The sequence below is a fragment of the Bos indicus genome, chromosome 16, assembly GCF_029378745.1.
Source record: "Bos indicus isolate NIAB-ARS_2022 breed Sahiwal x Tharparkar chromosome 16, NIAB-ARS_B.indTharparkar_mat_pri_1.0, whole genome shotgun sequence".
In the NCBI taxonomy this organism is placed as follows: domain Eukaryota; kingdom Metazoa; phylum Chordata; class Mammalia; order Artiodactyla; family Bovidae; genus Bos; species Bos indicus.
The window spans coordinates 32,509,226-32,531,776 of record NC_091775.1 but is presented as its reverse complement, the minus strand read 5'-3'; the positions used below and the strand labels follow the sequence as shown (position 1 = coordinate 32,531,776).

The window sequence follows — 22,551 nt, the reverse complement described above, 5'->3', positions numbered from 1 at the left end:
GGGGGAGAGAGGGCACTGACTCCTCCAGAGTTCCCCAAACACCGCAGGGGTGGTGCTGTAAGGACCAGCGCTTCCCCCAACAGCAGCCCACTGACCAATATAGCCCATCTCCCGGAGCCTCCAGAAGAGTCTCAGTGCTTTGTATCCTTCGTATTCTCAGGGCTGCCATATAATGGTGTGTACGTTCTCTTGCCCTCCTTCACTCTCACTCAAATCTGACTTTAATGAGGTCCATTCTGGTAGCTCAGGCGGTAAAGAATCTGCCTATAATGCAGGAGACCTGGGTTCAATCCCTGGGTTGGGAAGATCTGCTGGAGAAGGAACTGGCAACCCAATCCAATATTCTTGCCTGAAGAATTCCATGAACAGAGGAGCCGGTGGGCTACACAGTTCATGGGGGTTGCAAAGAGTCGGTCACTACAAATGACTGGGCACAGACACACATTCTATCTCAAAGCACAATCAGTTCAGACTCTATTTGCAGCTAGCCAAGGCTTCCCACAGATGCCATTGTCTTCCCTCAGATGCAGGAGGGACCACATATCTATTCTGAGTTAAATTAGATCAGGCTCCCTTCAGCTTCAAGGTAAACCTGTTGGGATGGTGTCATGTTTCCCAACCATCCTCCTTCCAGGAGAAAGCAAGCTTCCTAATGTCTGGTCCTGGCGAAAGAAGGTGCCAGGTGGGTGTGTGTGCCTCAGGAGATGCAGCTGTTTGAGGCAGCACCAGGCTTCCCTACCAGGAGGCCAGGCCTGCAGCCTCCTACCAGGAGAGGGGCCAGAGCCAGGGGGACAAACCTGGTAGTCACCCAAAGCAGGAGGCTAGATCCACTTCAGATGTGGGTGAAAAGATTAGACCCCATCCTCAGAAGCCAGGCCATGGTTTCACTCACTCATGTCACTCATGTCACTCATGTCACTCCAGTCACCAAAAAAAGTGGTGCTTGGTGCATTGGGGCCCCCCGTCCTGACAGCCCTTTGGTGAGTGCTTCTTATAATCCTCTAGAGACCTGCCTCTTAGGGCTCAAATCTGCATGGTATGTGTTGGGCTGCACCCCACAGGCCTGCAAACCTTGTAGTTGGGCCAGACTGAAGAAAGAGCTGGGAGACAGCAACAGAGACATCAATGGTTTAGGTACAGGGGATATCACACAAGGGGTCCTGGAGTGACACCCCACCTTGTGCAGCAGGCAGGACACGGCAGCAGTTTTCGCTACTTGAGGGAGAAGGAGGCTACCATTTACAGGCCCAATTGATGTCAGGTAGTCTCATTGGTTACCAGGGATTGATTAAGCCCTAGAATTAAGAGGATTGGATAGGCATGTGAATGCAGCCGGGACTGGTTAAGCAGGGGAATGCATAGAAAGCAAGAGAACAGCCATCTTAAATGGCATAACAGTACACTTCACCCCTACATATTCTGCTCAACCCTTACTGTGTTGGCCCACCCCTCTTCCCAGATATCTCTGGGGTCCCAGATATCGAGGGGCACTGCAACCAAATACCACAAACGCAATACAGACACCAGCAGCAAAGAGTATCAAGAATCCAAGAGGTGGGCAAACTTTGGAGGCAGATGCTTACAGGGTCAATTTTTCAAGGAAGTCCCAAGGACGACAGAGGCATCTCGCTGCAGACCCAGCAATCAGACTCATTTCCCAGGGAGGCTACCGTTGGCTTCCCAGTTTGCAAACAGATTCCCTCCACTCAGACTAGGGGTAAAATATAAGATGTTTAACAGACACGATGCAGGTAAGATCCTGACCATGAAGCAGGATACAGGCAGTGACAGCCTCCTGAGAGATCACCACCCCGCCTGTCTTCATCCTGGTCTGCAGTACCACCCGCCTGTCCATCCTCAGTCGCCGCAGCCTACTATGTGCCATGTTCTGTAGTGTTTAATCATAACCCATTCTTTGGGAAGATCATTTATCATCTGATATTTCTTATTTTGGTGGAGAATGTGGGCAATGGATTTTTTTTTAAATACGGTAATGCTAAGACTTTGGACAAGTTATGGAAGTCTTTTGTACCTTTCTGCTTCTGTGAGAATTACATACTAGGCTTGTCTGTGACAGAAAACCCAATAACAATATAAGATTAATTTCTCATGTAAAAGTCTGTGTAGGGGGTTTTCAGGGCAATGAAAATACTCTATGTGATACTATCATGGCAGATACATATTGTTACACATTTATCCAAACCATAGGCCGTAAACACCAAGAGTGAACCCTGATGTGAACTATGGACTCTGGGTGTCCATATGCGTAATGACGTGTCAGCGCCAGGTTCATAGGTGGTAACACATGTACCTCTGTGATGGGGATGTTGATGGTGGGGGAGGCTGTGGGTCTGTGGGGCCCGATGGTATATGGGAACTCGCTGTACCTTCCTCTTAATTTAGCAGCCAACCTAAACCTTCTCTAGAAAAAGTAAATCTTTTTTAAAAAGAAAAAAACTGCATAGGTGATCATGTGAAGGTCTCCTGGGTACCAGGAATCCTGGCTGCTTGTCTCGTTTATCTGTTATTTACAATCTTCACATCATGGACCGGGCAGCAGCCCGTATTCCATCCGAGACAAAGGAGAGAGGACAAGGAGGGCAGACCTCACCTTTTCAGGACACTTCCTATTACAGCTGTTGCAAAGGGCACTTCTACTGCACTGGTGGAGCTTAAGTCACATGTACTACATAGGGTACACCTGGTACCCTGTGCATCCAGCACCCACTTGGATCTCTTGCTGAGGTTGAAGAAGACGGTAGGTATTGGGGGACAGCTAGCAGTCTCCATCACAGTACGTAGAGCATGTCCAGCAGGGCCTGGCATAAGCAGTGCTGATTCCAGTGTTATTGTTAGAAGCAAATAAACTCCTCCTACTACAGTATCAAATCCTAGCATCTATTTTCCCCTAACACTGAACATCTCTAATTTCATGCTAACACGGGTCCATGCTGAGGGTATAGCCAGAGTGGCTCTCAGTTCTAGTGTCCTCCAGCCTGTGTGTTTTAAGGGGGAGACCACTGGTAGGGGGTGGGAGTTGAACTTGTGGAAATGAAGGCAAGTGCCAGTGAAAGGGAGTGGATGCTGAGGTGGTGGGAGGTTGGAGCCTTTCAAACACAGCTCTGCCGCAGGTCTGGGTAGGGATGGGGGGGCAGGGCGCTGTCATGCCCCCACCCCTTGCATTTAAAAATATGTTCAAAAGAAATTCAAAACTATTGACTGTGGACTTAATTCCCTACCTAGGTTCCCAGAGACGGAGGCTCATCCCGGCGCTGTCCCTTGACACCCCCTCCCCCGTGAGAAAACCTACCAATAGCGCGGGCATTCGCTGGGTGGATGGCCCCTTGCGCAGCACCCAGAGGGGCCTCGGGGAACCTTTTGAGATTAAAGTCTATGAAATCGACGACGTGGAGCGGCTGCAGCGGCGACGAGGGGGCAGCAGCAAGGTGAGCCTCCTCCACCCCGCGTCCCCGCAGGTCCCCTTGTCGGCCCCCCGGGGGCAGTGCTTGAGAAGGGGCGCAGGCCCCGGAGATCCCCAGTGGCTTCCGCGCGGGTGGGAGGCAAGGGCTCCGGCCGGCACCCAGGCCTGTGCACCCAGCTCCTTGGGAGAGCCGCTTATTTCTCCACCTGGAGACGTGGAAGGTTCAAAGACTGGGAGAGCTGGTGGGCTCCCCGGGCTTTTCTGGCTCCAGCTTGGGACACCAACCGCCTTCTAAATTTGGGATAAGCCTGTGATAGTCCTGTCCTGTGCGTGGGCATCAGAGCTGAGCCCCCTGCGCCCTGCTTGCACAGATGTATAAGCCGAAGTATTCCTTTCCAGAAGAGGTTGCGTGGGCTGGATTGGAGCTGAAGGTCCCCGTTTCCTCCCCTCTTCACCTCCCGTCTCTTTCTCATCTGCATCCTAGGAGGTCATGTGTTTTAACGCAAAACTGAAAATTCTGGAGCATCGCCAGCAGAGAATTGCGGAGGTCAGAGCCAAGTACGAATGGCTGATGAAGGAGCTGGAGACGACCAAACAGTATCTGATGCTGGACCCTAACAAGTGGCTCAGTGAATGTAAGGCCCATCACTGCGACTCCCAGGTTCACCCACTAAACAGACCAGGCCGAGGGACTCAGATGCTGTCTGAACCCCACCTCTGCCCATCGGCTGGAGGCAGCTTCCCTGAGCTCGATCCCACTCTCCTGGGAGCAGATGGGGAGGAGGGGGCAGCGGGTGGTGACCATGGCTCTTGCCGGATTATTTCTTGTGTGTCTCAGTCCAGAGCATCTGAAAATGAGATATTTTTTTCTCCCCCTGCATGTGGTGGACAATCACCCAGACATGAAGGCTATATTACAAATCTGCTCCCAGGCCACAAAATCACATTGCATATCTAGCCTGAAATAGACAAGAATTTATAGAGCTCTTAATAGGGTAGAATGTGCAATCCTAGAAAAGCCTCACAAAGAACCCAGAAAGCAAAAAAAAAAAAACACCACATTTTTGAGTGAAAAGAATAACATTCGCAGTGTTATTTCCATTTAATAGAAAGCCCAGGATGACAGCGACCATCTAGTAACAATTCAGAACAATTTTGCTCTCTTTGAAAGATGGATTCAATTGTCTCTTATTTATTTGTTCCTAACCATTCCATTTACCACAAAATAAAGCTCAGATCTGGTCCCAACTGTTTCAATGATATGGGGCCCAATGCTGGACAACTTAGCCTCTGGAATAAAATGCGTTACTTCCACTAGAATTCCTTTCCCTCCTTTCCTGTCCTGCACTCACCAGCTTTTCCTTGTGCCTCCCTCTCTTCACAACTGACCCCTGAAGGTCACAGCACCTCTTCCCGGCATTCCCAGGTCAGTGCAGGGAGCATGACAGGCAGAGTCTGGAGCTGAGGTTTAAGAAAAATACTGGGTGAAATGATCCTGAGCAAAGAGGAAAGGACGGAATTTTCCAGCCTCCGAGCTGTGCCCTGCCCTTTTCACAGCATGTCTTCAGGTGGCTTCCTTTCCACAAAGATGCAGTAATAACATCACCCTTGAGTACCTCATTGGTTCATGTGAGGATCAAACAGACCAGTAGGAGGACAGGACACTGGGGCCAGTTATCATGGTGCATCTTACCATGTTGAGTTATACCGTGTGTGGTGTCAGCTGCAGTCATGCAGAGCCGCTCTGGGTGTGGCTGTAAGACCTCGGGTAAGACGCTTCACCTCTCTGGGCCTTGATTTCCCTAACCATCAGACGGGAAAGTTTGCCCATCTCATAGAGCTTTGGGAGAGTGAATGAGCTACTGTTGGTCGAGTGCTCTTTACACTGCCTGCCAGTGATGAAAGCTCAGTATTTAGTAGTAATTAGTGTTGTATTATCAGAGTTAATGAAAATAGCCGTTCTCAAAGGGCTGAGGAATTTTATTTCCTCAGTGCCTGGTTGCCTGATGCACCAACGGGGGCCCCTTGTTAGAAATCCTGACAGAGACACAAATTCCTGCTCTCCAGGGTATTTCCCTCTAAGCTGTGATGGGGCAGACAAGACACGAACAAGGGCATTAGCTGAAGTCTGGCCATGGCATAAACATGGAGCCTAATGCTGGTCTCTCCCACCTGTACACACCCTTTTCCTTCTTCCATGAATCCTCTGGCACTTCAGAATCCCAGGGGCACCCATTCAGCAGCTCCTCTTCTTCCTTTTTTATCCTTTTAACAACATTTTTGAGAGCTGTTTATGCCTGAGGCGGCCTTGACAATTGTCTTCATCTTACAAAGTCACACTTTTCCCAGGAAGTGAGCTGCTTAAACATCGGTACAAATGCAGATGCTTCCAGGAAACAATTGCTTCCTTCTTGCCTTTGTCAGAAATCAGTGATTTTTTTTTTTTTTTATGCTAAGGAAGGTAATGAACAGAAGGCCACATGAAAGGAGAAGCACAGAGATTGGCCCTTCAAGATGAATTAAAATCAAGAATGACAAAAAAAATCAATGAGGCTGTATGCTGACTAGTCCCTGGATAACAGGCAGGGTGTTGGCATAGAAATATATGTGCTGGGATCCTTTTTTTTTTTTTTTTTTCAAATTTCCTAATTCTGATGCCACTTTCAAGGTGATCCAATAACATAGCCTGATGTGGATATGGTATGGGGAGGGTTTTTTGTTTGTTTGTTTTAGACTGGTATTCAGGAGCCTCCACCCTATTCCAAGCCCCTGTCCTTATTAACTATGTAACCCTGAACAGGACACATCCCTTCTCTGAGCTCTGTTAACTCCCCTACAAAAGAAGTCAGCCCTGATTTCCACCCCAGATTTTCAGATAGCTCGTAGCAGTTCTAAACCACATTCACATTCGTTGTTTCTTTTTGGTTTTACTTTCCATAGCAACTCTAGTTAGGAAAGTAGGCAGACTAGGGATGATTCTTCAGTGTTACTTTTAAGGACCGTGTGCCAGCACAGGTTAGGTGTGGCCTTCTTGGGAGTCAAGTGCAGGCCTCCTGCCTTGGATTCCAGGGCTGGAATCCCCACTGCCCTGGCTGCTGTCCACACCTGTCCTCCCCACGCTGGACATTCTGCAGCAGCCCACCATCCTACCCAGTCACGACTGGACCAACTAGTGGCCAGTGGCGCAGGAGAGGTGGCCACAGATGATTGCCCTTGAGGAACTGAAGGAAACAGACTTTTAACTCTGTGCAGGTCTGAACTTTAGGGACAGAATCTGGGTCCTAAATCTTGCTTGTCTTCTGAGCAAAGAATTGTAATTATTTTTCATCAAAGTATAGTTGATTTACAAAGTGGTGCTAATTTCTGCAGTATAGCAAGATAATTCAGTTGCATGCACATATATATTTATATATACATTTATATAACATATATATACATTTTTCCATATGGCTTATCACAAGATATTGAATAAAATTCCCTGTGCTATACAGTACGATCTTGCTGTTTATTCATCCTATATATAATACTTTGGATCTGCTAATCCCAAACTCCCAGTTTCCTCCCTCACTGCCCTGCCCCTTAGCAAATACAAGTCTGTTCTCTGTGTCTGTGAGTCTAAGAATCTAGTTATTAACCTGTGCGTGCATGCTAAGTTGTTCAACTCTTTGTGCCCCTATGGACAGTAGCCTGTTAGGGGCCTCTGTCCATGGGGATTCTCCAGGCAAGAATGCTGGAGTGGGTTGCCATGCCCTCCTCCAGGAGATCTTCCCCACCCAGGGATTGAACCCTCATCTCTAATGTCTCCTGCATTGCAGGTGGGCTCTTTACCACTGAGGAACCGCAGAGTTCAGATTGCTGGATGGGGAAGATCCCCTGGAGAAGGAACTGGCAACCCACTTCAGTATTCTTGCCTGGAAAATTCCATGGACAGAGAAGCCTGGTGGGCTATAGTCCATGGGGTAGCAAAGAGTCGGATATGACTAAAGCAACTTAGCACACACAGAGCCTCAATTAAATGTCGGGGATTTAGTGTTATCATTAGAATGGAGGGCCCCAGTACAGTTGCAAGTAACAAAGGGTTCTGCTCCTGACTTGAGAGCTGCAGAAGGTCGAGAGCACTGTGGTGCTAAGACCTCCAGGCACAGGCGCAGCAGCCTCGGGCCGGGCCGACCCGTCGGGTCACCCTTCCCCGTAGGCGGCGCGTCTCCATCGGGCTTCTCCTTCTTTGCAGTTGACTTGGAGCAGGTTCTGGAGCTGGATTCCCTGGAGTACCTGGAAGCGCTGGAGTGCGTGACGGAGCGCCTGGAGAGCCGTGTCAACTTCTGTAAGGCGCACCTCATGATGATCACCTGCTTCGACATCACCTCCCGGCGCCGCTGACGGGATCCGCCCGGCCCGGCCCGGCCCTCGCTCCCGAGCCGCAGGCAGCCGCGCTGCGCCGGCTCTTAGTGCCGGCGCCGCTCAGAGATCACGGAAGGAGGACGAAGGTTGATGGCAAGTCTGGAGTGAGCGTGGAGCGGAAGGCGAGTTTTTCTTTTGTTTTCTGTAGGAACGGTGCAGAACCAGACCCGCAGGAGAGGAGCGAATGATGGGAAGCCCAAGGGACGTGGAAGCCCCCGTGAGACTGAAAAAGCACTTTGAGGAACTTTCAAGAACTTGTTTGTACATAAGAACTGCTGGCAAAAGAGACCTCCCTCTTCTCCTGGTTTGTGAGAAAGGGCGAGAGTGGACGTGGGATTGTTGTGGAAAGCTAAAACAAAACAACAGGTTTCCCCGAATGACTGATTAAGTGCCTTGCAAATCTTTGTTATTATCCAAACGTTTATGTTCATACTTTCTTGTGTACAGATGGTGCTAGTCAAGATGAAAACAACAACATGAACAACAACAAAAAAATCAAACACATTTTTGCAATGTATTTACAGCTCGTTTTCTCTTGGTGTTTTAGCCTATTTCTGACTTGCTATTTCTAAGTAAGTTGTGTTTGTAGAGCTCTTTCCTAATCAGTATTGCATATGAATAAATGTTAACTGTCTGCTATGGTTCTGCTGGGAAGGCCACTCGAACAGAAGCTAGAGACTTCTGGGCCCAAGCCAGTGTGTTTCCAGGGACAGTTGGAACCACAGGTGATGCTCATTGCCACCTCCCACCAGTGGCAGGGTCAGAGGGCAGACTTGGAGGTCGATTATGGAGCATGCGCACGTGAGCTTGAGAGAAACAGGTGTGTCTTCAGGGGGAAAGGCGCCTCTATGACCCTGGCCCTCCTTACCCTTTGAGTGGGATGTTTGTGCTGAATAGTTGCCCCTCCAAGTCCTGAGGCACGTCAGTTCAGCTCAGTTACTCAGTCATATCCGACTCTTTACATGTCCTGAGGCACGTAAGACTGGTTCCTTTTTACCCACGACGCTGGGGTCTTCAAAAACATTTTTCATATTCATTTTTATTCCAAAGATTCTGGATCTAAAGAACACATGAACCAGTTCAACGGAGCCATATTTTTTGTTCCCCAGTTTTGCAAATTTATTAGAGCAGAGGATTTTCCCCAGTCTGGAGACCTTCTTGGACTTGTAGATGCTCAGAGACGGAAGTAGTTTTGGTCCAGAACAAGGAAGGATGTGGGGGGGGGTGGGGTTACACAACTTTTCTGCTGTCCGGAGTGCTGTTTAATGCAAGAAGTTCCAGTCCTTTTGAACAAAAGCCTCCATACCAAGAAAGGACCAGGCCTGTCTGCTCAACCTTGACACCTGAAGGCAGAGAAAGGTTTCCGGTCATACATCACACACCTGTGGGGCCCAGGGTTTCATGCATGTGAGTGTACAGGCTTGACTCCAGGAACTTTGGACTTTATTCTCAAATTGAGATGTCCATCTCTGCCACAATTCCCTTAGGGATTAGTATACCCATTTTAGTGATAGAAACCCAAAGCATAGAGTGGTCCAGGGATTATCTAATAACAGCTGTGCAACAGCAAAGTGTTTACCTACCTTCCAGTCAGGACCTTCTCCCAGGCCTCTCTAGCCAGGCCATTGATAGAGGTGCCCAGGATTTTCCAGAGTATTGTTCTTTTTGACCTCAAATGCAGCATAACTTCATGAATTTATTTCCAGGCGAGGCAGTCCTGGCTAACTGACTCCTCAGCCCCAACTGCTCCCCAAGGAAAAAGAACAATTGAATTTGTCAATGCTCCTTTGTACACATGCAGCCCAGCAGATCTGGCTAAACAACTGGCAAAGCTCAGTTGAACCCAGTAAGTGGGAACCGAAGTCTTGTGAGCTTCATAGTGCAGCCCTTTACTGGTCAGAACAGGGCACAGACAACCCCTTAGGCTAGGAGCCAGCTTCTGTCTGGCTTTATGTTCGATTCAAACTTGCTCCTATGGCATCGTACACACAGAAGCTGTGCTCCATCTGATAGCTAACACGGGCTAAAATATGATGAAATGTTAATCCAGAACGGGTGGTTTCCCCCTCTAGTTTAACAACTCACCTTGGGAGAGGCAGGCCTCCCCCACCGTAACCCCATTCTGCAGGGCAGCTCCATGGTTCTGGGGCTGGGTGTGCTCTGGTCTCTGCTCTTGTGTAAATGAACTTGTTAAAAAGCAGCCTAATGGAAATGGCTGGAGAGATGTCAATCTGTTGAATTTGTTTGGGTTTTCCACTTGGCATCCCTTTGGTTGCTGGCTTGAAATATACCATTTCATGGAAAGCCTTTGATTGAAGAACTGTCAAAGGTATCTTTCTCTTTGTTGGAAACATACACACTTGATTAGTAATCAGTGTCCTTAGCTTTTGCCCTGGCCTTATCTTCCCCACAGGTTACTTCACTGAGCTGAGTTCCTTAACAGGCCAGCAAGGGGGCCCTTGTGCCTTTCCTGGAATGAGACTAAGTAGAAACATCTACAGGAATTTCAAATCTTGATCAGTGAAATCTTTCCTAGGGGTAATGGCCTTCAGTTTGCATCCTGCCTAAACCTGCTTTATATGTAACAACTTTGTGAGATAGCAAAGGGTTGAATAAAACCAAGAGCTCTCTTGCCAAGTCAGATTGGCCTCTTAAAATGCCACACCATTGAACTTCTCGCAGGCTGCCATGGTGTAGGAGAACAACTTGGCATGGAGGTTCTTCATTCTGACTTTTTCCTTTTTTTTTTTCTTTTCTGGCCTAAGTCAGCTACAAACAACATACCAAGTATTGATGAACTCTGTGAAGAAATCATGAATTTTATGCTATCGTGTGATTGTTCCTGGTTCTATCAGTTGATTGTACAGCTGATCAGCTGTCATGCAGCAGTTCTAGTAACCAAAGAACAGCTTCATTCAACAACCAAATGTGAAGTGGTCCAGGTCCCCTTGTGGTTTTGATGACAGATAACCTAGGAAGGCAAAGAGAATGTCAAAGAGCCCATTATTCCATTCTATTATCCACAAATGAAAGGCCCAGAAAAATATTTACTTGAAATTAACATTTAGAAGCCTTGACTCTTTGTCTGAAATCATCTTCCCTCTCCAAAGTTCAGCTCAGTGTGAGGTGGAAGCATTATCACAAAACTCAGAGCCCAAAAGGGGAATAGTGAGGTTGTTCCCCAGGAGTAAATCCATAGTGCATCTCACGATGGTGTTTCATGTTGCCACAGAGTGAGAGTTTGCTTTATCCTGGGCTTTCAAGCCCCACCTGAGAGCTGGAACCTTTGATCTTCTCATCCTTGAATTCCCCTCTACATCATGGGGAAGCTGTCGCTAACTTTCATCTCTTCCAGACTTGAAATTGAAAACACCCCGCCTGTTGTTTTCTCTGCAGTTGCTGTTCTGAAGGTGGGGAGCTTGAGATGCAGAAGCAGAGGTCGGTCCTGTGTTGACTCAGATGGGGTTCATACAAGAGATCCCAAACTGGAAAGAGAAGAAAGCTGCGATAAAACGCTATGTAGCCCAGAGTGGGGAATTCAGCAGGCAGGAATCTGGCCATTTGTCATAAATTAGTCTTAAACTTGAAGTCTGTGTTCCTGGAAGGTGGCAGTGGCTTCATTGTAGCCACAGAAACCATCCAGGACTGTGGTTCAAATAGTCTGGCACATACATATGTACCTTATACTGGTGCTCGGATTTCTGTTCATTTTGAGCAAGAGATCGTTTATGGGCTTCAGGTGCTGATCATGAATTTTGGTTACTCCATCAGCCTTCATCACAGGTGTTCCTATTCAAAAGCAGCTGTCTGACCTGGGTTTCTTGGGATGGAGGTAGAGCTTGCAAGAGCCTGGGCTTTTGTTAAGCTCTCTCTCCACACAGTTGTCTGTGTCATTGGCCACTGCTGATGTGTAACCAAGGCTCCCACCACGAATAACGATGTGATGAATGTTTCTAAATTCCCTATTCCATAAAGGGTTTGGGCCGTAACAGACATTACTAAAGATGAGTTAATTTCAAAATGGAAACCAGAAGAATTCGTGAATTTACTCATTGTGCTTTTCCTGCTGGAATATTAGCCCCACTTTTAGAGCACATATTAAAAGGTTTCCTCACTTTTAAAGGCAATGTATTTTAAACCCTGAAACCATGCCTGTGAGAAACATGTTGAAAGCCCCATTCTTGACGAGTTGATGCTGGATAAACCATCCATGGGCACTGGTCCTGGGGCCTGCCTGCTGCCCCCACCCAGGCAGTATGCCCATCTTCCCTCATAGAGGACGCTCTTCAGCACTGCCACACTGAAGCAGGACTGCCTAAGGGGGGCCTGTGCAGCCCACTTTCCTCTGCACCCAGTGAAGCAAAACCGACACTCAGTCTCACTGACAACTGCTAGCAAATGGTCTAAGTTTTTTTGGGGGGGTGGGGGGCTAGTGGTAGGACAGGTGATAGAATATAGCGTTCCTTTGGATTCTAACCTCTCTTTCTCTTCCTCCAGCAAAGATCTGTCAACATTTCTGGGTAAAATCTCGCAACTTGTGTCACTTAACAGTCTTCCTGAAAAAATACATACCTGTTCCAAAGTGTTTGTCATATCCAGATAAAAGCATAATTCCAATCCAGGAGAGGCTCATCTTCTCAAAAAACAAACAAACAAACAAACACAAAACTTTTTTGCAAAATTTTAGAAGCTACTTATCCCATCCCTAAACAAACACATTCTGCTTTTGGGTGGCCCCCCTCAGAACCAGAGATGATGTCATAATATCAGAGACATAGTGGTGCTTGAGGTGGTATCAAGGCTTCAGTGCATATAATTAATATTCTCTAAATGCATTTCCCAGTGTCTGTATGTGTATTGGAGTGAGTCCTGAAGTGCGGGCCCAGGCACATCTATTTTATATAGAGAAATTACCTTCAAAACGAAAGGTTTTGTTCCCCATACTGCTCACCAACACCCCACATTGTCATATTCACTTTATGAAGAAGTTATAATTTATTTGTAAACTCAGGCCATTGTTTTGTAGCATTGCTCATGTTTTATATTATTTATACATCATGGTTGGAAATGCTATCCAAGTGCTGTGCATCAAAGTGTAAGTTTGGTGGATCTGCCTATGGCTGTTTGTTTACCTCACTCTAGAAAGCTCCATTAACAGAGACACAAGTACCAGAAGGGAAAGAGAAGTCAATCAGGAGAACAGGGATGAGGGTCCATCCTCAAAGTACAGGACTTAGTTCAAAATGTAGTTTGTTTCTATAATAAGTAAGTAGCTGAAAGGGAAAAGATCCTTTCCTTTTGAACTTGATGATAATGGACTTGGAAAGCAGCCTCCACAGGCCTTAGAGAGGATCCAGCCTCTTCCTGCTGGTCCCACACTAAATTTCTGAGAAGTGCAGACAATATTAGGTTCCCACATTTCCCTGAGAAACCCCAGCACCCCCGGTGTTCCTGAAGGGGGTTTGGAAAAGGAACCTGAAATTCCTTACCTTGGAGAGAGAGAGAGATATATATATATAGTACATGTTCTTTTCTGGAGAAACCAAAGCACTTTAGTGTGAGTCTTAAAACCCATAATACTTAAGGCATCTTGTCCCCTCCCTGGATCCCTGAGAGGCTTGGAGGGGCTGGGGGGTCAGTAGTCTCATTTGAGAGGCAGCTAAACCTAGGAGAAAAAGCCTTGAGCTTGGGGTAAGGAAGCCGGGCTCCAGGTCTGGTTTCCTCACTCGCTATGCAACCTTGGGCAAATCGCTTCACTTGGCTGGGCCTGTGGCTCGCCGATGCAAGATCGGGGGTTATACTAGCTGCCCTTCTGGGAGAGTGTAAAGAGAAAGGTATGGGAAGTGCTTTGAAGAGATGAAAGCTCTGTATTGGAGCTGGGGATAATCATTTTAGATGAAGAAACTGAAGTCAATAGCCAACGACTGGCCCAAGTTCACAGAGTAGTTTTATAGCAGAACCGGGATCTGAGTCCAGCGTCTTGGACTCTGCCCACAAGGTGCTGTTGTACCAGGTGTGTGATATGTGGACACCCACCACACCGAGGGACTGACGTGTGTGTGTGCACGGGGGCGTATACGGATGCATGTGTACAGAAGGTATGTGACATGGTGGAAGAACATAAGACAGAAAACCTGAGTTCGAACTCCAGCTTTGACCATAGTCCTATGGCCTTGGATATATTACCCAACTTTTCTGGAACACAGTTTTCTAATCTGTAAAATGAAGACAGTGTGCTAAATGATCTTTGTGGTTCCTTCAGCTCTAGTCATGTATGTATGTGTATATAAATATGCTAATCTGTAGAAATGGGCCAATTTGAAAATTGCAGACAAGACCTGCCCAAGTGCATTTATTGTGTCAGAAGCAGCAAATTCATAAACAAATTCATAAAATCTTTTTTTAAAATTCAATGGTGGTATTTGATGTCATTGTGTTAAATTCACTATTTGGATAAAAGTTGGTGCCATTTTAAAAATGAAGTTCTTAGCTTACAAGTGTTTGCTGTTAAAAACTTTTAATAAAATTTGTTAAAAGTCAGAAATTCAACTATTCTGTACTTGGGTAGGTCCCAGCAGCCTATTTGCAAACAGGCTGGTTTTGTGTATGGGCCTTCACATAGCGATAAAAGAGTTAACTGTTGGCTTGATCTTGATAAAATGTGAGCAGGCTACCTGGAGAACAGTCTGGAAATGAAAGTTATAGTTCTCAAAAACTGGTGACATGATTTCATTAAGCTGTGTGCCATTTCCAGTGTGAAGACATTGTTTGCTGGCTACGATCTCTGACTTTTTGTGGCATATGAGGTGTAAAATGTTGTCGGAAAAGAATCTGGTGTTTAAAAAGAATCAACCTATGGTGGCATTAAATGTTCACTTTTCTCCTACTCAGAGTCATGAATTCCTCTCTCCAGTTTATCCTTCTGAACAGAGGAGGGAACAATTCAAGGTCAAGGGCAAGGGCATCTCACTAGAGCAACACCTTGGCTGAGGACTTCCTCCCAGGCCCCAGGGCCTTCCTAGGATGAGGCCTGTCTCCTCCCACTGTGGGGCTGGCCCCCAACAAGCTCAGAAGCTCAGGCAGGGGTGGTGGATGTGGGGCTGAGTCCTGCATCCCTGAAAGTCCTCAGGTTGGTGATCACACATGAAACGTGTCAAGAAGTTAGGTGTTGATGTGGTGATGGCTTTGTTGGCCTAGGGACTCCCTCTCAGTCCAGGGCCTCTGGGGCTGATACAGAATAGAGGCCTTGACAGTCATGAAGACTGCTTGGGCCTGGACACACAGCCCTTTGTCACAACTGGGCTGGTCTCACCTGTAACTGGGTATACTCAGGTAAGAAAGCAGGAACAGGTCAGAAACTGGAAGGCCTCCTAGGTGTCCCCCATCCTCAAGAACAGTCTGGTGCCTTCCCCTGAAGGTATTCCCCTGGGCAGCATGAGACCCTTCTCGATGGTGGTACCTCATCCATCCAATGAATGAGTGCTCTGAGTCTGAGAGAGAGGGCAGCAACCACTTGTAGCAAATCACACTCATTGTTCCTGGCATGGCATGCTCTGAATCCATGTCTCCTACTTTACTGAGCCAGTCTGGACACACACAGCTCCCATCCACCCCCTCCTCTTGTCTCCACATCCTACACTGGACCCTCGTGGGCTCACTTTGGGCCACTGTAGCAGAAGTCATGAGTTCTTAAGAAGCCAGGAGCCATAAGGGTTTTCTAGACAAAATGCCTTCAATAGAAGAGCTGGTGGAGGGGATACCTAGCCCTGGCCATCCCCTGGGAGTGGAGAGACCATAAAGATGGCACCTAGAACTGCTTCTAACCCCTTGCTCTTCCCTCAAGGGAGGACTACCAAATATGTGATCTTACTTGTTGTTTAGTCTCTAAGTCATGTCCAACTATTTCATGACCCCATGGACTGTAGCCCACCAGGCTCCTCTGTCCGTGGGATTTCCCAGGCAAGAATACTAGAATGGGTTGCCATTTCCTACTCCAGGGGATCTTCCCCAAACCCAGAGATTGAACCTGCCATCTCCTGCACTGGCAGGTGGATTCTGTACCACTGAGCCACCAGGGAAGCCCATGATCTTATGTGGATTTGTCTCCTAAACCATTAAGCTCTCCAAATTGTTACTAACATAACTGTTACGTTTTTCATCCTTTCCATCCTGTCTTTTGGTCTCAGGGAGGACATAATGACTCTGTCTATCATGGGACCATGGCACACTCCTGCAGACATGGGGACAGGAGGACATAAAAACCAAAGCAAGGTGACACTGCCTTCCAGCAGCAGCAGACCAGGCCATTCCTACATCTGCGTGGAGAAAATGCTGCCCTGTCTCACTTAGGGCCCACTGCAATGTCTGATCTTCCAGCTGAAGGTTTTGTTTCCAGAAAACCTTTATACACATGCAGAGCACTTGAATGTAAACACATTGGCCTGTCAGCGGCCAGTGTACCCAGCACCAATGGGTGTCTCTTGTTCTTCTATATCCCCAGGGTCTAGAACAGAGTCTTGAATGTGGTACTCAAACAATACTAGTTGAATGTATGAGTGAATGAATGAAAGGATCACCTTTGGAAGAAGAAGAGGGTTCAGAAAAATCCTGGGCAGAAGTGTGTGGAAATGTCAGACTTCTTTAACAAAAGAACTGAAGGTCTGCAAATGCCTCTTTGGGCATGAAGTCCATAATTACACTCGGCACCAGGCCTGCACCAGGCAAACTGGAGCTCTTGCTTAGCAGACACACAGCATTGATTTCCCCACCACTGAGCAGCCTTGGCCTTCGGGTCTCCTAGAGATAGAAGAGTAGCATTCAAGCACATGGATGCCTTCTCACCATTTACAAAGTAACCATGGAACAAATCTTCAGTGAGGGCTTGCTGAGGCTAAAACAAAACAGACTCCAGCCTCCAAAAGCTCAGTAAGTTGGCAACACCAGCTGGCAAACAGAAACCCCATTATAAACAGGCAAACACAGTTCCCCTCAAGGGAGATGACGGTTTCTCCTGCCAGTCCCCACCACGTGCCCCAAGGTTCCATCTATTTGGAACCTTGGGCCAGACCTCACCTCCAAAAGAATCTTCTTGGGCCCAAAATTGGGAGGGCAAGGAGGGGGGAAGGAGGGAGAGAAGAAAAGTATGGATCACCCTGCAAGTCACCTTATTTCTGCTATGGAAGTTCACTCCCCATGGGGTCCCAGGCTGGCCCAGCCCTAAACCTGTCTGCTGAGGCTTGTCATCCCCAGGGCTGCTCAGCTGAGTCCTCTAGCCCTTGTTTGGAAGCCTTCTCCCTGCACTTACCAAGGGTCTGAAAAGAATCCAGGAGGCTGAGGGGTTTAGGAGTGAGGGGTAGATTGTCCTCCCAAGCCAACAAGGCCTCTCCATCTGGGGAAGTGACCTGGTCACCCGAGGAAGTTGCTCTGGGAGCTCCCGGTCCTGTGTGCTGGGTAATCCACTTATTTTTTGAGTTGCTTCCCTGGTGGCTCAGATGGTAAAGAGTCTGCCTGCAGTGCCAGAGACCCGGGTTCGATACCTGGGTTGGGAAGATCCCCTGGAGAAGGAAATGGCAACCTACTTCAGTATTTTTGCTTGGGAAATTCCATGGATGGAGGAGCCTGGCAGGCTACAGTTCATGGCGTCACAAAGAATCCGACATGACTGAGCAACTTCACTCTCTCCCTCCCGCTTATTTTTTTGTTTGTAATTGTTAAATTGCCCCCAATCTACCCATCCTTGGGCACCTTCCTTCCATAGCAGTCCCAAGTCCAGATGTGTATGTTACATTGTCTTGTGTGTGCTCAGAAGAAAAACTCGAAATAAAGGCTTTCCGCCAAACCACAGAACTTCATCCACAAACCCCAAGTTCCCTGAAGAGCCAGCAAGAAAAATCTTAAAAAAAAAAAAAAAAAACAACTAGGATTTTGAAAAGCTGGAAATAGAAAATAAAAATTATCTTTACTCTCACTTCAGAGAACCACTGTGATAATAGACACACAAAATCACCTGTACAAATACTGGATAATCATAGACTTAACCCTTTTTCAAAATTTGCTTTCCTCCCCCTTAATAATCTTACCTTGTAGCTCAAGCAGTAAAGAATCTGCCTGTGATGCAGGAGACCTAGGTTCAATCCCTGGGTCAGGAAGATCCTCTGGAGAAGGGAATGGCAATCCACTCCAGTATTCTTGTCTGGAGAATCCATGGATAGAGGATCCTGGTGGGCTACAGTCCGTGAGGTCGCAAAGAGTCAGACACAACCGAGCGAACAGCACTACTACCACTAATAATCCTACAATGCACATTTATTTCCCCAGTCAAGAACATGTGTTCTTACAACTAATGTATAATGGCTCCTGAATATTCCATCAGGTGGATTGACCATCATTTCGGTACTACAGTTCCTTGCTGCTGCTAAGTCACTTCAGTCATGTTCGACTCTGTGCAACCCCATAGACCGCAGCCCACCAGGCTCTCCCGTCCCTGGGATTCTCCAGGCAAGAACACTGGAGTGGGTTGCCGTTTCCTTCTCCAATGCATGAAAGTGAAAAGTGAAAGTGAAGTCGCTCAGTCATGTCCCACTCTTAGTGACCCCATGGACTGCAGCCTACCAGGCTCCTCCATCCATGGGCTTTTTCAGGCAAGAGTACTGGAGTGGGGTGCCATTGCCTTCTCCAACAGTTCCTTGCTATTGGACCTTAAAATTGTTTCCACTTTTTTGGTATAAATTACATTACAATAAACATTGAACATAAATCTCTTTTTTGCATCTCTGGCAAGTCTCTTAGGATAAATCCCTAGAAGTGATTCCTCCCAAGAGGAATCCAAGATTACAAGGCGTTTTATACACAGAGAGCGGCCATGTTTTAAACCAACATCACAGGGCATTTTATACACATGGAGAGTGACCTGAACAACTTAAAGGCCTCCTCCAGTGGCCCCATTTACAGTCATCTCTTCCTCTCTAAATTCCTATTTCATTGACTCACTTACTTGTTCACCCCACTAATGTATATCAAGGAGTTCCAAAGTGGGATGTGTTCTTGCTCTAAGATGCAACAAGTCCTTATACATTCCTTTGTATCTAATGGAAGAAAAATGTATCTGCCTCTGTAGTAGGCTCTGGAGGTGTAGCAGAGACAAGACGTAACTCCAACCTTCTTAGGTCTTCTGCTGTACCTTAGAATTAAATTGACACAAGACAGATTTACAGAAGAAACACATACATATTTAATATAAGCTTTATGTGCCATGAGAGCCTTCATTAAAAAAAAAAATGAAGATCCAAAGAAGTGGCAAAGCCTAAATGCTTTTAAACTCAGCTGAAGAGAGGCAGCTGTGAAAACGGAACTAAAATATGTGGGGAGGCTAAAGGAAGATGAGTTATTTTAACAAGGCTCTGTGTGCAGTGTTCTCTCAGCCTTGACTCCCCATCCCTGATGATAAGAACATTTTTCTTCTCCTCGGTACTGGGAGGACATCTTTCATAGGGGAGTTATATCTCCTGTTTTCAGGAAGAAAAGGGGGAGATCAGAACATACTTCTTACATCTGCGGCTTTTCAAGTGCCTTTAGCTCAAAATAACCTTCATGCTAAACTGGCATGTTGTGGGTGGCAGGTTCTTCAACTTTTCCAAGCACAGATCTTTCTATGACCCATAGTGTCTAGCACAGAGCTGGGCACACAAGTGTGGGCACACAAGTGTTAGCACACAGAGGTTTTGGGTCATCACTCTCAGAAAGGAACTTTTATACACATTATAAATATATACGTTTTGGGAACACTTCCCTGAGAATTCTGACATGTGTCTTCACTCCTAGCCAAGAAGTCACAAACCTGGGTGCTAGTTTGAGAACAGCATTCTGCACTCGATTTTGAGGGGGTGAAGGGAGATCTTTGGGTTCAGATTCCTTGTCTGTGTAGAAGCGAATGTGCGGCCGAGGTCCCTCGGGCTGGTTCTGACAGTGAAAGGAGACACTGTATGCAGAAGGATGTCAGAATCTGCTAATGCTCACCGGGCGTAAGATAGTAGAGCGCCAGACACTTAATAATTAGAACAAAAACTCTTCAGACATACTTTCACTTCTCCCACGGGCTGTGCCTGTCATCCAGTGGCCTCATTCAGCACTGGTCCATTCGTTTATAACCCTCAGGGGCCTCTTCCTGCTGGACGTAGATGGGCTGTCTGTCCTTCACTCCCCACATCCCGCTCCCAAGTGGGATGACTGATGAAGGCCCAGGTGGTGGGCTTCTGCTGCACGTGGAACTTTTCTTCCCAGGTTCATAGCATCCTGTGACCCTGCCTCCCGGTCCTCAGTCACTCCGAGGAGAACCCCGTTCAAGGGGTGCAGGCAGCTGCTCCAGGGGGCATAGCTGCCAGCGCTTCCCTGAGCGATGGGGACACAGGATCAAGTGGAACCCCAGACCCAAGGCCTCGCTCCAAACTCCTTGCTGGATGCAGGTAAACCCCCCTGCCCGCACCAAGGATGGTTTAGTTTGTTTCTCAAGTGGACCACATGTCTTCAATCTCTCTAATATTACTAAGAAAAACAATTTCAAAATGCCTTAGCTATTAATTCACAAGCCCCCTGGTTTGATTCAGGTGATGAGGTTTAAACTGATTACTGCTATGTGGCTCTGAGTCCTTCACGTGCTGGCTAGCCATTCCTGGCGGATGGTTCCAGACTTTGCTGCAGAATCTGACTACCCCTGAGGTGTTCCCTGCAGCTCCCGCGAACCGCCGTTCACAAAGAACGCTTTAATGTACTGGAGCAGCCCGGGAGGGCACGGTCTGCAGGCGCCTCCCCCGGGCGGCCAGGCCACTCTGCGCACGCGCAGCCCTCTCTTGACGGTGGGAGGAGCTGCCAGGCCCGCACCGCGCGCTTCTCCTGCGGCCACCGCCCCCGGGGCGACCAGAGGTGGTAATGGACTCTTTGTGAAAAATGAAGAATTACGGCTTGAGTCCGCACTGTGCACGCGCACGTGCCTGTCAGAGAGGCAACCCTACCCTGAACGAATGTGTTGCCGCCGGGGACTCGGCCGCGGTTCACAGAAGTGATGGGTGCGCGGCGCCAGGGTCCCGGCTCAGCCGGGCAGAGGGCGGGGCGGGGAAGAATGATGCGATCCTCCGCGTCCGCAGTCTGCACGTGGACGCCGGGCTGCTGGGGGCCGGGACTGCGCTTCGCAGAGCACAGCGATCCACCGTGTGCCTCGGCGCCCTCGGAGGTGCTGGTCACCCAGACCCCGTGGGACGGTGCAGATGCCCTCGGCTTGAGCAACTTCAGTGCTGGGTTACCAAGACACACCAGCTTCCAGGCTGCTGATCTTTCTGGAAAGTTTTTTAACTGTGGAGGAGAAAGGAAACCTTATAGTTTTAGAAGCTGGAACTGCCTCGAGGGCGAGGCAAAAAGGTGGAGGGGACTGGAGGTAAGAAAGGTTTAGAGACTGAGGGGAGATCAGTTTTACCTTCTGCACAGCTTCTCTCAGCCCCCTAGGCCCTGCCTCTTGAGTTTCCTTTTTTGGACACCTGAAAACCTGAACTGATGTTACCGCTTTCCCCGGCTCCGTCTCCCCGCCTTTGCCAACTGTTTTCACCTGGTGGCTGTATCTGAGGCGGCAGGACTAGGCAATAATTTCATCATCCCCGTCCTTCTCCACTTAACTCAGCTGTGTGCTGAGTGGCTTCAGTCATGTCCGACTCTGTGCGATCCCATGGGCTGTAGCTCTGTAGGCTCCTCTGTCCATGGGAATCTCCCGGCAAAGATACTGGAGTGGGTTGCCATTTCCTCCTCCGGTGATCTTCCCGACCAAGGGACTGAACTTGTGGCTCTTATGTCTCCTGCACTGGCAGGAGGGTTTTTTTTTTTTTTTTTAACCATTCGCGCCACCTGGGAAATCCACTTCACTCAGCGTCACATGCTTTTTTTTAATAGACAAGGAAGGCCGTTCTGTAAAAGGCCAAAATGAGCGCCTTAGACGCGCTAGGCCAGCCTGGAGAAGGAGGAGGGAGCGACTTGAACCCTCAGGCATCTCGCACTTCGCATGAGGTCACCTGGTTTGTCCGTGTCTCCCTCTGGCTGCGCCCCAGCAGTTAACTGGGGACTTTTCGGTTCAGGAGTTCTTGGCAGGGAAGGAGGCTTCTCCTTGTCCCTGATGGAGTGTTTGAATTCACTCAGGCACAGACAGGCGGAGGGGCTTTGCTCCACGATACACCTCCCTGTAGCCTCCTGAGCCATCTCAGGCTCCAGGCGGGTGGCAGCCCCTCTTACCGGCCCCAGCTCATGATTTAAGCATGGCTCAACCCCTGCATACTCCTGTGTGGCCCACACCAGTGAACAGACATCCTTTTCCCGTATGTACACACATCCTATTGGTTCTGTTTCTCTGGAGAGCCCTGACTAATACAGGCTGCCTCCCACCATGACTGGAACTCCTTTCTCTCTAATAAGAGCTCCCTTTGGGAGAGCTCAATAAGAAAAAAGAAAAACCCTCATTAGGACTGTCCACAGGAGCAGTGACTGCATGAACCCTAATTACTGCATCCAAATTATTCTTTTCTGGTTGCAAAGGAAGGAATCTCTAAGGTCCTTATTAAAACGAAGGACACTTCTAAAGAATGGTAAATTGAGAAGGCTTGAGTCTTTTTTTTTTTTTTCTTTTGCATTGACAGGAACATATAAGGTCCTAAGGGCTTCTGAACCCCAACCAGGTCAGCTCAGAATGGCTTCAG

General features: G+C 47.9%; 1 protein-coding gene across 2 annotated transcripts in view; it reads left to right on the top strand.

Annotated features, from left to right (window-relative positions):
* Window positions 1-14,708, top strand: part of KIF26B (kinesin family member 26B) — a 517,976-nt gene extending 503,268 nt beyond the window's left edge. For both annotated transcript variants that reach the window (XM_070768089.1, XM_070768090.1), the window contains 3 exons: window positions 3,244-3,446; window positions 3,906-4,056; window positions 7,653-14,708. In XM_070768089.1, coding sequence (XP_070624190.1) covers window positions 3,244-3,446; window positions 3,906-4,056; window positions 7,653-7,801 — 503 coding nt within the window. In that variant the 3' untranslated portion in view covers window positions 7,802-14,708. The remainder of the gene's footprint in view (window positions 1-3,243; window positions 3,447-3,905; window positions 4,057-7,652) is intronic.
* Window positions 14,709-22,551: the final 7,843 nt, after the last annotated feature.